The 13,838-nt window shown below is 43.0% G+C and overlaps 1 protein-coding gene across 9 annotated transcripts in view; it reads left to right on the forward strand.

Annotated features, from left to right (window-relative positions):
• Window positions 1-13,838, forward strand: part of LOC101984034 (nesprin-1) — a 228,565-nt gene that overhangs the window by 138,762 nt on the left and 75,965 nt on the right. For all 9 annotated transcript variants that reach the window (XM_013352282.2, XM_026787370.1, XM_026787375.1 and 6 more), the window contains 7 exons: window positions 1,636-1,791; window positions 4,848-5,018; window positions 7,684-7,817; window positions 8,185-8,389; window positions 10,339-10,521; window positions 11,161-11,307; window positions 13,623-13,777. In XM_013352282.2, the coding sequence (XP_013207736.2) occupies window positions 1,636-1,791; window positions 4,848-5,018; window positions 7,684-7,817; window positions 8,185-8,389; window positions 10,339-10,521; window positions 11,161-11,307; window positions 13,623-13,777 (1,151 nt within the window). The remainder of the gene's footprint in view (window positions 1-1,635; window positions 1,792-4,847; window positions 5,019-7,683; window positions 7,818-8,184; window positions 8,390-10,338; window positions 10,522-11,160; window positions 11,308-13,622; window positions 13,778-13,838) is intronic.

Raw genomic sequence — 13,838 nt, forward strand, 5'->3', positions numbered from 1 at the left:
TACTCAACTACAATATTTTTATTCTTATATGAGTCACTGAGTTGGTAAAATGTTTATCATATGGTCACTATGGATCTAGGTTTAGATCCCTGACCTCCATATAAAAGCTGGGTGCGATAGTGTCTGGAAAGACGGAGACAGGAGGATCCTTGGGACTCACTGGCTAGCCGGTTATAACCAGTCTGTGAGTTCCAGGTATAGGAAAAGACTCTGTGTCAAAATTTGGGGAAGACAGCCCAAACTGACGTGGCTTTTGTATTCACACACCCACGTGCATGCATATAACCCCACAAAACAACTAAAATTTGGATCAATCGAGAGGAAGGACAAGTATTTTTCTTGCACAGTTAATTTTCTCTGAGCGTAAAATATTTTTTGAAATGTTCTCCTTTCTAACCTCAAGGGTTTTCAGATTCTTATATGAATCTGAGATATGTACCTGAATCTGAGAATGTGACCAACCATGTCTTCATACCTAGTTTGCCATATTGCCCCGATATGAGATTCACATCCCTCCACAGACCTGGGTTTAGAGGGCTCCCCACAGGCCCCTGGCAATAAAAAGCCCCACGTTCCACTGCAGCCCTCAGCAGCATTGTCACCCCAAAGAGGTTGAATGGCCCGATTTCCTGCTTCTCCATTTATTGAAAAATGTTGAAAGCAATGCCATGTTGTTTCACTGTGCCCCGGTGGCATTCAGATATGAGTTGGGTGGGATTGTAATGTACGCTTTTTGCTTTTATATAAATCAACTATTTTTATGTGTCTAAATGTTTTGCTTGCATGTATATCTGTCCACAATGTGCACACCTGTGCTATTATCGAAGGCCAGAGGAGGACTTTGGATGCAGGTTACATATGTATGTGAGCCACAATGTGGGTGCTGAGCATCGAACCCAGGTCCTCTGGAAAAGCAGTCAGTGCTTTTAACCACAGAACCATGGCCCCAGACTCCTATAATGTATGATTTAAGAATGAGCCCTGAGCCTTTTCTCATTTTACTTTTCTTTTTTGAACATTTTCGTCTAACAGCCATAAAAAGCACCTTCCAAAGAAAATTGAGAATTTAAGATACGAAGAAGCCTGTAGCCTTTCAGAATCACAGAAGATGAGAGTACTGGAGACAGAGAAGATAATAGTAATTCTCCTCCAGTCTTTAGTTTCCCCATTTGAAGAAATTGAGACTCAGTAAAAGTTCCTCACTTACAGAGAGACACAGCTAAAGGGAAACAAAACTATGCCTGAATCTCAGGTACACCCTTTAGATCATGTGACTTTAAAACATCGGTGTGTTTGGGTTTCAGAATATAATCATATTACAATTTTGGAGATGTATTTCTTCCCTTCCAACTTTTTGAAAAAGGTATATAATGACATTTCTTTATCTGGTGAATGATCAGATTTTATATTTTTCAGGTTATGCTAATTTACTATGGATAAAAAGACTATCTTTTTTTTAACATTTAAGTATAGGAGGAAGTGTCACTGTACAGACCATCTTTTGAGAATGGTAATCTTTTTGGATTAGTGGCAGGGTTTTAGCACATGAAGCTATAATGACTCAATTTCCGTGCACCCCAGAGTTCCATAATAGAACAATTTAAAATAACTATATATATTTTTTTAATCTTTCAGGAACTGGAAGATTTGATTAAAGCAAAAGAGAAGGAAGTAGAGAAAATTGAGCAGAGTGGACTTGCATTGATTCAGAACAAGAAGGAGGAGGTCTCTGGCAGTGTTATGAGCACCCTGCGGGAACTCAGCCAGACCTGGGCTGGTTTAGACCACTTGGTAAGCTTGCTCCCGAGACCCAGCTCCTGCTCCTGCAAAACTCAGGGCTGACATTAGCTGAAAGCAACCGAGTAAATAATTATTAGATCTCTCCATCACCCCTGGGTATCGTTGAGTCTGTTTCATTAGTGTCCTTTAATTTCTGGTGTTTCCTGTAATACATATTATTATAAACATCCCTCTCTTAATTGTACCCATCCTCATAGTCATAGATACCATCTAGGGACAGATAGTTCTCCAGGGAGACTGGCCACATCTTTAGTTTCTTCTAGACTTCTAAATAGAGACAGGAAGAGAAACCTGTGACCAGCAGGCATTTCAAACTCCTATGCCTAAAGTAAGTCATAGCTTCCCCCACAAACCTACTCTTGCTACCGTCTCAGTAGCTAGCAATGCTACCACACCAGTTGCTTGGGTAGAAATCTTTTGCAGCCATCCTGCACTGCTTTCTTTCTCTCACCCCCATCCCACCCCCATACCTAGTTCATCAGAAAATACGGGCAGATACACTCCCAGAATGGATTGGAATCCAACCCCTCTGTGTAAGTAGCACCCTGATTTACGTTCCTGCCATTTCTTGCTTGGATTATTTCCATGGTCTCTTAAGCAATCAGTATCTCAGCAGAGCCTGTTTGAATAAAGTCACATCAAGACATCCCCATGTTGAAAATCCCGCAATAGCTTCTGGTCTCATAAGGATTGAAACCAGAGCTGGGTGTTGACGAGGTTTCCCACTGTCCCTCTGACCCTGCAAGGTCATTTTGCTTTAGACACATTGGTCTCACTCTCTCCTTGGGCCCAATAGGCACGCCCTGTGCTCAGAGACTTCGGCTTGCCTGCTCCCTTCTCCTCACATCCTATATCATTCCCTTGTGTGTTTCAGTCTCTGTCAGTAAAATAGAATCTCTACAAAGAGACTTGATAATGCTCTCGGTGGTGTGCTGAATCTTCCAATAAGAAAAGTATGACAGGGGCTGGAGAGATGGCTCAGTGGTTAAGAGCAATGCCTGCTCTTCCAAAGGTCCTGAGTTCAATTCCCGGCAACCGCATGGTGGCTCACAACCATCTGTAATTAGGTCTGGTGCCCTCTTGTGGCCTGCAGACATACACACAGACAGAATATTGTATACATAATAAATAAATGTTTCTTTTAAAAAAAAGAAAAGTATGACAATGAGTACCATGTCTCACTATGTAAGGTCACAGTGATCCCCAGTCCATCAGAGTCTGAGTGCTTAGTTATCCACATCTTACAAACTGGAGCGGAGGGCAAACGGCTGAGGGCATGTGCGCATACACATATGCATGCACCTACACACACACGCATGCATACTTGCATGTACACACACTTTTGCATGCACCTACACACACATGCATACTTGCATGTATACACACTTTTGCATGCACCTACACACATGCATGCATACTTGCATGTATACACACACATGCATGAACCTACACACACATGCATGCATACTTGCATGTATACACACTTTTGCATGCACATACACACACCTGCATCCACACATGCATGCACACACACGTGCACATCTGCACTCCACACATCCACACACATCCACACACACATGCACACACATTCACACACACATGCAAACAGAAAGAAGGCTGCCTTGGAAAAGGAGAGGGACATGGGCTGGAGAGATGAGGAAGAGACGTGGGGAGTGAATGTCGTCGAGGTACAGGCATGTGCTTGAACAGAAATGTCCGACAGCTCCTACCCTCCACAGGCTCTACTCCAGACCAGCCTTCCATTTTAGCCACAGATTATCTTTGGCATAGCTTTAAATCTGTTCTATTTTACGCATTTCTATAAATCACTGCAAAGGCTCGGGACCGACTTGCCATATTGTCATCAATTACACATTTCTCCCATTGGAATACGGCCTCGTGAAAAACAAACGGGGATGCAGAGAAGAAGCAGGCTATGCAGAACGTTCACTGATCACCTTCCCTCAGCTGCAAGGCTATTTTATGACTCTTCAGGGCAGCCCCACCCCCGCCCGCACCTGTGGCCTGGACCTTACATCTGAGGCATCACTTTCTTTGTCCCGTGGCCCATCAGATAGCATCCCAATGGGTTTCAACATTTTCTCTTTATGTTGAGAGAAAAAGCAGAGAAAGCAAATGTAGATTGATGCATATGGTCTCTTCCTTTAATCCCTCATCGCTGCACTTACTCCATAGCCAAAGGACCATGTTTAGGTTAGTAACGACCTGCAGAAGTCCAAAGCTGATAAAGTGTTGGAGACCAAAGTCAAATGCTCTCTGGTGCCAGTAAATCCAGAGGAGGAACGTGTGCAGGACTGTGGTCTCTGTAGTCACAGCCAGCATGCTGCAGAGATACTTCCATGCCCATGTTCATTGCTGCACGTTCCCAGTAGCTAAGTTATGGATCCATCCTGCGTGTTGGTCAACAGATGAATGGATGAAAAAGCTAGCATGTGTATACAGAGTTTTGTTGATTCCTAAAGATGAATGGAGTTGTATCATTTGTAGGAAAATGGATTAAGCTAGACATAACCATATTAAGAAAAATAACCCAGATTCAGACAGAGATCACGTTTTTTTTTTGTTTGTTTTTGTATACGAAACCTACATTTTATATTCATGCATAAATAACATGTATTTAGAAGGGGACTGTTGGGAAGGGGAAGGGGTCTAGAGGAAGGATGTACAGGGGAGGGTGGTAGGGCATCAGAATGGTCAAGGTACATACAGACATTAACACAGAGGTCACCATAAAACCCATCCATTGTTTGATATAAGAAATATACACTATTTCAAAAATGTAAAGTTAGTCCTTTGGGGCTAGAGGGGTGGCTCAGCAGTTAGGAGAACTTGCCTATTTCTCAGAGGACTCAGGGTCAGCGGCCAACACCCACATTGGACAACTCACAACAGCCTGTAACCCTGGTTCTTTTGTTCTCATCTGCTCTTGGTGCCTGAAGCCCCAGTGCAGTAGTTCAGGAGCTAATGTTCTCTGTTCCATCATACTGTAACACACGTAGTTACGACAAGCGTTGTTCTTCCTACAGGTTGGAGAGTTAAAGATGCAGCTGACGTCAGTGCTTGCCCAGTGGGGCCACCACAAAGCAGCCTTGGATGAGATCAACAGTCATATCATGGAGGCTAGATACTCTCTGTCCCGATTCCGACTGCTGACTGGTTCCTCTGAAGCTGTTCAAGTTCAGGTCGACAATCTTCAGGTAATAAAAGGTTTACTGCATCTTAACGTTGTTTTTCATTAAGGAAAACAAGAAATTAGCAAGCAGAAAATATCATTCTAAAATATTATCTTATATTCTTTGCGTTTAATGATTTAAAATATTAATTTCCTTGCTTTATTTTAACTTGATCAAGCATGCTTGTGGGTAGCAAATACGGGATTAGCTGATCTAGAAATGGATTTGAACATCCTGTTAAGTGAATTATATGTATGTTTTCTGCGATGATCGGCTACCCAAACCTATTTCCTTGACCCACTGCTAGCACCATTTATGTTGTCCCTTTCTTTCCGTAGTCTGCCTCTCCCAATATCTTCTAAGGAACTAGACAACAGAAAAGGAAATAGACAAGGTGTAAACATTTCAACGCTAGTTTTTAGACTCATCGGTAGAATCCCATCAGCCGAGCCCTTGACAGCACCGTCCTCTTTCCGGAACTCACTTGTTTGCTTTCCCGTGTCTCTGTCCACACCATAGTCTCCAAGAATGCACTTGATGCTGTCTGTCTTAAATCCAGCTCAGGTTCACATCTGGGGTCACTGATCTCAGGTCCATGACCTGTGTCTTCACCATCTTCACTGTGCCCTACTGATCCGTAACTGTTCACCCTTTCTGGCTAAAATACACAGGCCGTGGACTGAGAGTGGGCCCTCAAGGGACGGGGTTCACAGCATGGGCCTTCTTACATTTAGCTGACATCCCTGGCTTGACACCTGCATTAATATATCACCGAGCTCCTAAGTAGACTTTCATAAGGGAATGACTTTTTGAGGGTGGATTTATTTGTGTAGTGTGTAAATATTTTTTTTAAGACTTGTTGCAGATTCTAAGAACCCAACCATTAAAACTCAGGTTGGGCATAGAAAATTTAAAACTACATTTTTAAAAAAGAAATTTGGAGAACTTTAAAAATTACTATATTCTACATTTAATACCTGAAATTTGTCTCAAGATAGGGACAATTTAACAGACTTTTCCTTGAATATTGCAATATTGAATATTGCAAGCAAATCAAAACTGGTAAACAGTACTATACTTTATAGCTTACTTCTCTTCTACTAGAATTGAGGCTATCATTTAAACAATATTTCCAGGAAAACACGGCCCAGAGGCATTAGGCTGGGTCTCATCATGTAGCTCAGAGTAACGTGGAACTCACGATTCCCCTGCCTCAGCTACTCCAGTGCTGGGATTATGGGTATGTGATGTTGTGCCTGGTCCAGAGAAACATCTTGCTTTTAGTTTCCCCCCTGGTGCTCGGGAGAAGATATCACCACACTTATCTAATAAATCTTTAAGTGACATCAAAAGTATAAGATGCAGTATTATTAACCACAGCCACCGTTCGGTGCATGAAGATGGTGAGGGGGAAATTCTCTTGCTTAGAGGAAACTATTCTCTGTGGAACATCTCTCCTTTCCTTACCAGCTCTCTCTCATACCTCTTGTAATCATCAATCTACTCTGTTTCTGCAAGTTTGATAGTTCTAGACCAATGGCTCTCAATCTGTGGGTCGTGATACCCTTGGGGGTTGAATGACCCTTTCATAGAGGTTGAATAAAGCTATCTATATATCAGATATTTACATTATGATCCCTAATAGTAGAAATATTACAGTTACGAAGTAGCAATGAAAATAATTTTATGGTTGGGGATCATCATAACATGAGGAACTGTATTAAAGGGTTGTAGTATCAGGAAGGTTGAGATCCACTGCTCTGATCTAAAGTAATTAAGTATGTGAGGTGATGATGTGTTGAAGGAGGCCACTTTGGCTCTTGTTCATTTCCTGGCTGCCCAGACCCCTGAAATAATCACACAGAAACCATATTAATCCAATCACTGCTTGGCCCATTAGCTCTAGCTTCTTATTAGCTAACTCTTACATGTTAGTTTAACCCATTTCTATTAATCTGTATATCACCACATGGCTGTGGCTTACCCAGTAAAGTTTCAGCATCTGTCTCCAGTGGGGGCTACATAGTTTCTCTCTGCCTCCTTTCTCCCAGCATTCAGTTTAGCTTTCCCCACCTACCTAAGTTCTACCCTATCAGGCCAAGGCAGTTTCTTTATTAACCAATGGTATTCACAGCATACAGAAGGTAATCCCACATCAATGATGTGTTCATTAGGTTATTTAATTATCCAACAATATAAACAGGTATGAATATGTTTAACCAGTTATCCAAAATGATTGTTCTGTGGGTTTGTACACTTATTTTCTGCCAATTAAATATAAAAACATAGGAAAGTCTTTGCATGAGATAGAATTTAGAGGTGATCTATGGAAAAGCTGCGATTTGATGTCATACTCATCAATCACTCTAGATGTTTAATGACACAGAGGCCTGGGCATTGAGCATCAAAAGGAGCCACCATGTGGGAGACAGCACCCGGACCACTGCTCCAGCTTCCTTCCTAGACAAGGAGGACATCCTCTGTGAATTTTTTTAAGAGGAATTCACATATTAGCATAAGAGAGCCCAATTGCTGTGGCTCTTCTCTCAGAACAGGATTATAAGATAGGGACAACTATCTTGTTAAAAACAGTGAACCAACACATGCATGCCCATGACACCAAACTCTTCCAAATTTGCTTATAGAATTTAGTTCCTGTTTGTCATTGTGGGACTCTTTCTTTGGGCAGAATCTTCACGACAGCCTGGAAAAGCAGGAAGAGGACTTGCAGAAATTCAGCTCCATTACCAACCAGCTGTTGAAGGAGTGTCACCCACCCGTGACAGAGACCCTCTCCAGTACCCTGCAAGAAGTCAATATGAGGTATGGAGCAGGCTAATTTTGTTCTTATTGTAAATATGATACAGTTAAAACCTCTTGACATTTTCAGTTGTCTGTCTCTAGAGTCCATTGTATCAATGTTTTGGTTTTTTACAAAATGAATTCAATGAAAAATAGCCAACAAGAAGACACTTAGGAAAGATGAGGAATGCTCCCCACCCAACAAAGATAATTTTCATCCCCTTGAAATACGGGTGTGACCTACTAATCTTCATTGTGCTAAATAAACATGAGCCATTGCATTGTGGTGTCCATACTCTCATGAGCCAGGATCAAGAGAAATGAAATAGTAAGTGACGGTGTTTGGTGAGAGATGGTACCTGCCCTAACCGCTCACTGCTGCTCGTAGATGGAATAACTTACTGGAAGAGATTGCCGAACAGCTCCACGCCAGCAAGGCGCTCCTTCTGCTCTGGCAGAGATACAAGGACTACACGAAGCAGTGTACCTCCGCAGTCCAGCAACAAGAGGATCAAACCAGCGCACTGTTGAAGGCAGTCACTAACAAGGACATCGCCGATGACGAAGTCACCAAGTGGATTCAGGATTGCAACGTATGTCCAGGAACTTGTTTGGGACTTGCACAACCCGATGTCCTTCAGTGTCACAGGCTTACTGGGCTGGTGTAGCTCCGTGTGAGCTTTGAGGCCTTCTGAATTTGTGAGACAGTTGATCCCCAAATCACCACCCTATTTACTAAAGGGCTCGCTGGTCTTAACAGAGCCTTCCATATGTATTTAACGCTCGTGAGTTGCTTCCCGTGATTTCATTTTTAAAAATGGATAGTTTTTCCCCTAATGGAGTATATCCGTGGAGAAAATGTAGGTTGTCTGTCTGTACTGAAACAGTCACCGTAAGATGTAACCATATGGGGAAATCACGCCTTTAAATAATCCACTGTTAAAGGTATCATTCACTTAGATTTGTGATCTGCTGGGGCACACCTAGACAACAGCTCCATTCAGGAATTTAACAGCGCAGAGAAGTCTGTCTCAGCTACACTTTTTAATAGCTTTCAAATGATTCCCTTTTCCACCAGAGCTGCCAGTAACCTACTTAGGGCTTTCAAGAAAGGCCTTCTCTTCTTCCATCCATTACTTGGCTCTTATTATTTGTCCTTATTTGTCTTTATTTTAATGATCTTTGTTGCAGAGATCTTAAGAGCTTTCCCAAGTAGGCTTATTAAAGTAGTCAAGTTATAAAAACTACACAAACACAAGCTTGCACCATCTGTTTAAACAAGGATTTAAAGTGACAGGCTATTATTTACAGTAAAGATAATCTTTGTTTCTGCTGACATAGTTTATCTTTCAAGAGCTGTCATTTTTGGTGTTCCTGAATAGAGGCACAATTTTCTTTTCTATGAGTGTCAAGGTTAAAGGTGCCCTTTGCCCTTCTCTTCGAGGAAGCACTGTCCAGGCAGGGCAGAATCTGCACTCTCCCTCCTGTCCAAGTGGGACCCCAGCGGTCAGCAGGAATGGCAGGCAGTTCACCGTGATATGGTACTACACCATAGGGCCCAGACACAGGGACTCCCCCTTGACTCATGGTTATGAACATACAGTTGGATTTCTTAGAAACACGGCTGGAGATGCCATGGAAGTAAAGGGGGACAAGGTCCTTAGTCCTGTCCCTCTGAACCTTCTCTGCCAACTACACCTCACTGGCAAGCTAGTCCTGTTGTAGTTGCAATAGGTGACTGTAGCTAGACAATGCCCAAGGCTTTTGTAAAAATAATCAGGAAAGGCAAAATGCAATAGTTTTTCAGTTTGAAGCAATTATATTAACATATACATTTACATACACATTCACATATATATTTATTTACACACGCATTTACTTATTCATTTGCGTGTATAAAGCAAGGAAAACATGATTGACGGCTTCTAGTAACTGTCTCATCTAGTGTGCCATGGTTCCTTGTCCTCTTGTTGCTCTTTCTTTTCCGTTTCTCTCTCCATATGTCCCCTTCTCTCACACGCTCCCTCCACCCCTTCCTCCTTCCTCCCCTCTCTTCTTCCTTCTCCATCCTTTCTTCTCTTCTCTCCCCTTTCTCTTTCTTCTCTTCTTCACTTCACCTTCCTTTTATTCCTTGGTTTGGTTCTTTCTTTCTTTTCCTTATTTATGTATAATAGTTGCATTTCTCTGAAGTCCCATAATGAGCTCATGTAGCTTGTATTATAAGCACGCTGCTTTTTTCCTGGAACTAGAGATAGGTGTTTGTGTACTAGGCAAGTATGCAAGCACTAAATTGCATCCCCATCCTAACCAGAAGAGTGCTGTGTGTGTGTTACATCATATGTATAGTTAAACTGTTAGTACACATAATTCATACTTTTTAAAAATTATAACCAAACCCTGACTACTTTTCTAAGGTGAAGGCATTTAATGTAATGAACACACAGGATCTTTCCTACCTACAAGTGTGACCCTCTGGCAAAGCTGATGCCACCGAGGAGGACATGTCACAGGCTTCACAATGTGTGCCTCTCTTCTCGTTTAGGACCTTCTCAAGGGACTGGGAGCAGTCAAGGACTCGCTTTTCGTCCTCCGTGAGCTAGGAGAACAGCTGGGGCAACAGGTGGATGCTTCAGCAGCTGCAGCCATTCAGTGCGAGCAGCTCTGCTTCAGCCAGCGCCTGAGCGCCCTGGAGCAGGCACTTTGCAGGCAGCAAGCAGTGTTGCAGGTAGGGAGCCGGCAGTGAACATGTTCTGGACTGGGGATTTCTATGTCTGGGGGGAAAAACACAGGAAGCAGATTCTTCAGTGCTGTGGTGACACTTCCTGTAATGCCAAAACATAAGAAAAAGGAAGGAAGGAAGGAAGGAAGGAAGGAAGGAAGGAAGGAAGGAAGGAAGGAAGGAAGAAAAAAACGAAGGAAAGAAGAGAGAGAGAAAAAAATCAAACTTAGAGATCCCAGTGGAGTCAAGGAAAGGTGGCTGGTTTTCCTACAACTTGCTTTTAAAATTGGTTTAGTTTAGCAGGTCAACCCCTAAATCATAACCACTCTCAGAGTACTCCCAATGAACCAACGGTAAGTAGCTTCAGTGGTAATTTTATATGGGTTTAGTAGCCTTGAGCAAGAACAGAAATACCTCAAAAATGCTTTATCTGTATTTAATAGCTTTAATTGGCTATTAGGAAATACTACACAGAAACAAACAAGAAAACCTACACAAATGAGGAAGAAAAGATCCCTCTTGCCTCACCGTTTTAGGAATAGCATCTCATGGAGGAACATTACAGTTGTCTCTTGCCCTCTTGCTCGCTTTCATAAAAATGCCCATCTGTTTCACTACAATGCCAGTCTCTTCTTGACAACATAGGCTGGAGTCATTGACTATGAGACATTTGCCCAGAGCTTAGAGGCCCTGGAGGTGTGGATCGCGGAAGCCGAGGACATCCTCCAGGCGCAGGATCCCACTCACTCGTCCGACCTCTCCACCATCCAGGACAGAATGGAAGAACTGAAGGTGAGTGTGCGCAAGCTTCCTTCCAGATCTTACCCTCAGAATCCTCAAGAATCTCAAGGTCAATTCACTGCCAACCACTTCCTTCGAGACCCCCACCGACATTCGCCCAGCTCTTCCCTGTCTCTCTGAGAGGAAAGAACTGTGTGCTGTGATGAGTTGCCCTGCCAGAATCAGTCCTTGGGGACCACCTCAGCCCTCTTTCCTCCCCCAGTCCCACCACGCCTATCATAGCCTCGAACCTCGAAGTTCCCATGCATCCCCCACCACGTCTCTAATCTGATCCCCTCCCAGGCCAGCCTGCCCTGTCTCAGGCTGTGACGCGTACCTTAGACCTTGCGTCTATGCCATCCTACCCCCTTTCTCTCAGCTACTGAAAGACCTTCATCTTTAAAGTTCTTCTGAATTATGTAGACTCAACCAGCCTATATCGTTTCCATATGAAAGCATCACATCCATCCCATAACTGTTACGGTAAGATTTGTTAATTAATAATATTAATACAAGTTTTAAAAGGAAAAAGATTTTATTGGATTACCAATAATTTTGAATTTTACATAGCTAAAAATTTGAAATGTAGTAGACTTGCAAATTGTATCGTGTATCCTCTTCCCTAAAGTCCTCCATGTGGGGCCCAGGGAGATGGTTCACTCATTAGGTACAGTGCTGGTCACATAATCTTGAGGACCTGAGTTCAGATGTGTAGTACGCATGTAAAAAGCTGGCCATTCCATCATGTGCCTTCTGGCACCCGTGGAGCAAAGACAGAAGGGGTTCTGGGGCTTGCTGGTTATCTCATCCGGTTAAATTGGTGTGCACCGGGTTCAGTGAGAGGCCCTATCTCAAAAAATAAGATAGAGAGCAATTGAAAGAAAAATTAACTCTTGGTATTGCCTGGTTTCTGGTCTCTATATGCACATACATGCGTGTGCACCTGTGGCTAACCACATAGATACATGCAAACAATCCTTCAGTGAGTTTCTAGTGCTTCTAGGACAAAGGCCATCATTATGGACAAAGCCTGGCATCACTTGGCCTACATCTTTCCCAAGGTCCCCTTCTTGCGTCACTATTCATTGACTTCTCTGACCACTGAAGCCTTGCCACTTCAGTGTCTGTGTGCCTGGGATTTTTACTTTCTGGATTTTCATCTTCAATGGCTCTGTCTCCTACAAACCCAGTGGACTCCTGATGATTTTGGCCAGTGAGACTCTCTCAAGGAAATCTGCCCTCTATCTGGAGGATCAGGCTTTCCAGGACAAACTTTTTTGAGTGACACAGTTCTAAGCCATGGTTTATCATGACTTAGGTTGGTGGGAGTGGATGGTTTCCTCTGTGCTTCCTCCTGTTGGAGCAGTAACGTTCTCCCTGTCAGAGCATAAGAAGAAGGACCAGGTTATATTAGGTCTGTGGATGCTTACCCATGGAAATTCCACCATCAAGTGCTTAGATTATTGGCTTCAATAATCAGGATGATATGCTTCTTTATGGATCATGAACCTTTCAAAGAGCATGCAGTGAAAAGACACACACACACACACACACACACACACACACACACACATACACACTGTCCAAGGGGACTGGCAAGTTCTGCTTTCTGTAGCTGGTTGTCTAGATGGGAACAAGAATCCACATGGAAAATAGACATTTACTTTGTTTGAAGTCCTGATTGTTGTTTGCCTGGGGCTTCCCAACCCAAAGATATGAAGCTGATGCTCTTGGCCAGTGGATGATCTTTTCAAAATCTGGGTGAAGCCGTGTTTCTTCTATCAAAGGCTGGGCAACTTCTCTGTACCTGGGTCTACCACTTTGAGCCACTAGCTTGCTTCTTGTCCCTACCTCTCTTCATCATTAGAAAGGATACTATAGTGGTCCTTACCTCATGAGATTTCTTTTAAGAATAAAACGAGTGAATCCTTGTAACCCTATTAACAGTACTTATTCACCCAGCAGCTATATCGCAATTGTTATTGAATAAAAAGGGTGTATTACCATAAATCAATTAGGTTTTATGAGTATGCAATGAACTTTTCAGTCACCAGCATGATTTCTATCCTCTCCTGTTCTGTGGAGAGGAAACCATCCTGTAAATAAGATAGTACATGTGAGCTTCTATTGTCCATCAAAGGATAATGAGTAGCAGGGCAGCCTGAGGAGATCAGGGCAGGTGTCTCTCCGGAGATTGTGCCTGGCCCTGAGGAACTCTGCAGACCAAGAGAAAGCCTTCCTGATGTCGGACCTGCACAGTTCACAATAAAGATAACCCCAGCCTTTCCTGAGAAGGTGCTGAACTTGCTTTTCAATGTCACCGGCAGGGACAGATGCTAAGGTTTAGCAGCATGGCTCCAGATTTAGACCGTCTCAATGAGTTGGGGTACCGGTTACCCTTGAATGACAAGGAGATCAAGAGGATGCAGACCCTGAACCGCCAGTGGTCTCTGATGTCTTCTCAGACCACAGAAAGATTCAGGTGAGGCGATGTCTCAATCACTTCAGTAGTTTCTGTGTGTTTCGTGCTGCTATGACAAAAA

Source organism: Microtus ochrogaster, linkage group LG9 (genome assembly GCF_000317375.1).
Source record: "Microtus ochrogaster isolate Prairie Vole_2 linkage group LG9, MicOch1.0, whole genome shotgun sequence".
Taxonomy (NCBI): Eukaryota; Metazoa; Chordata; class Mammalia; order Rodentia; family Cricetidae; genus Microtus; species Microtus ochrogaster.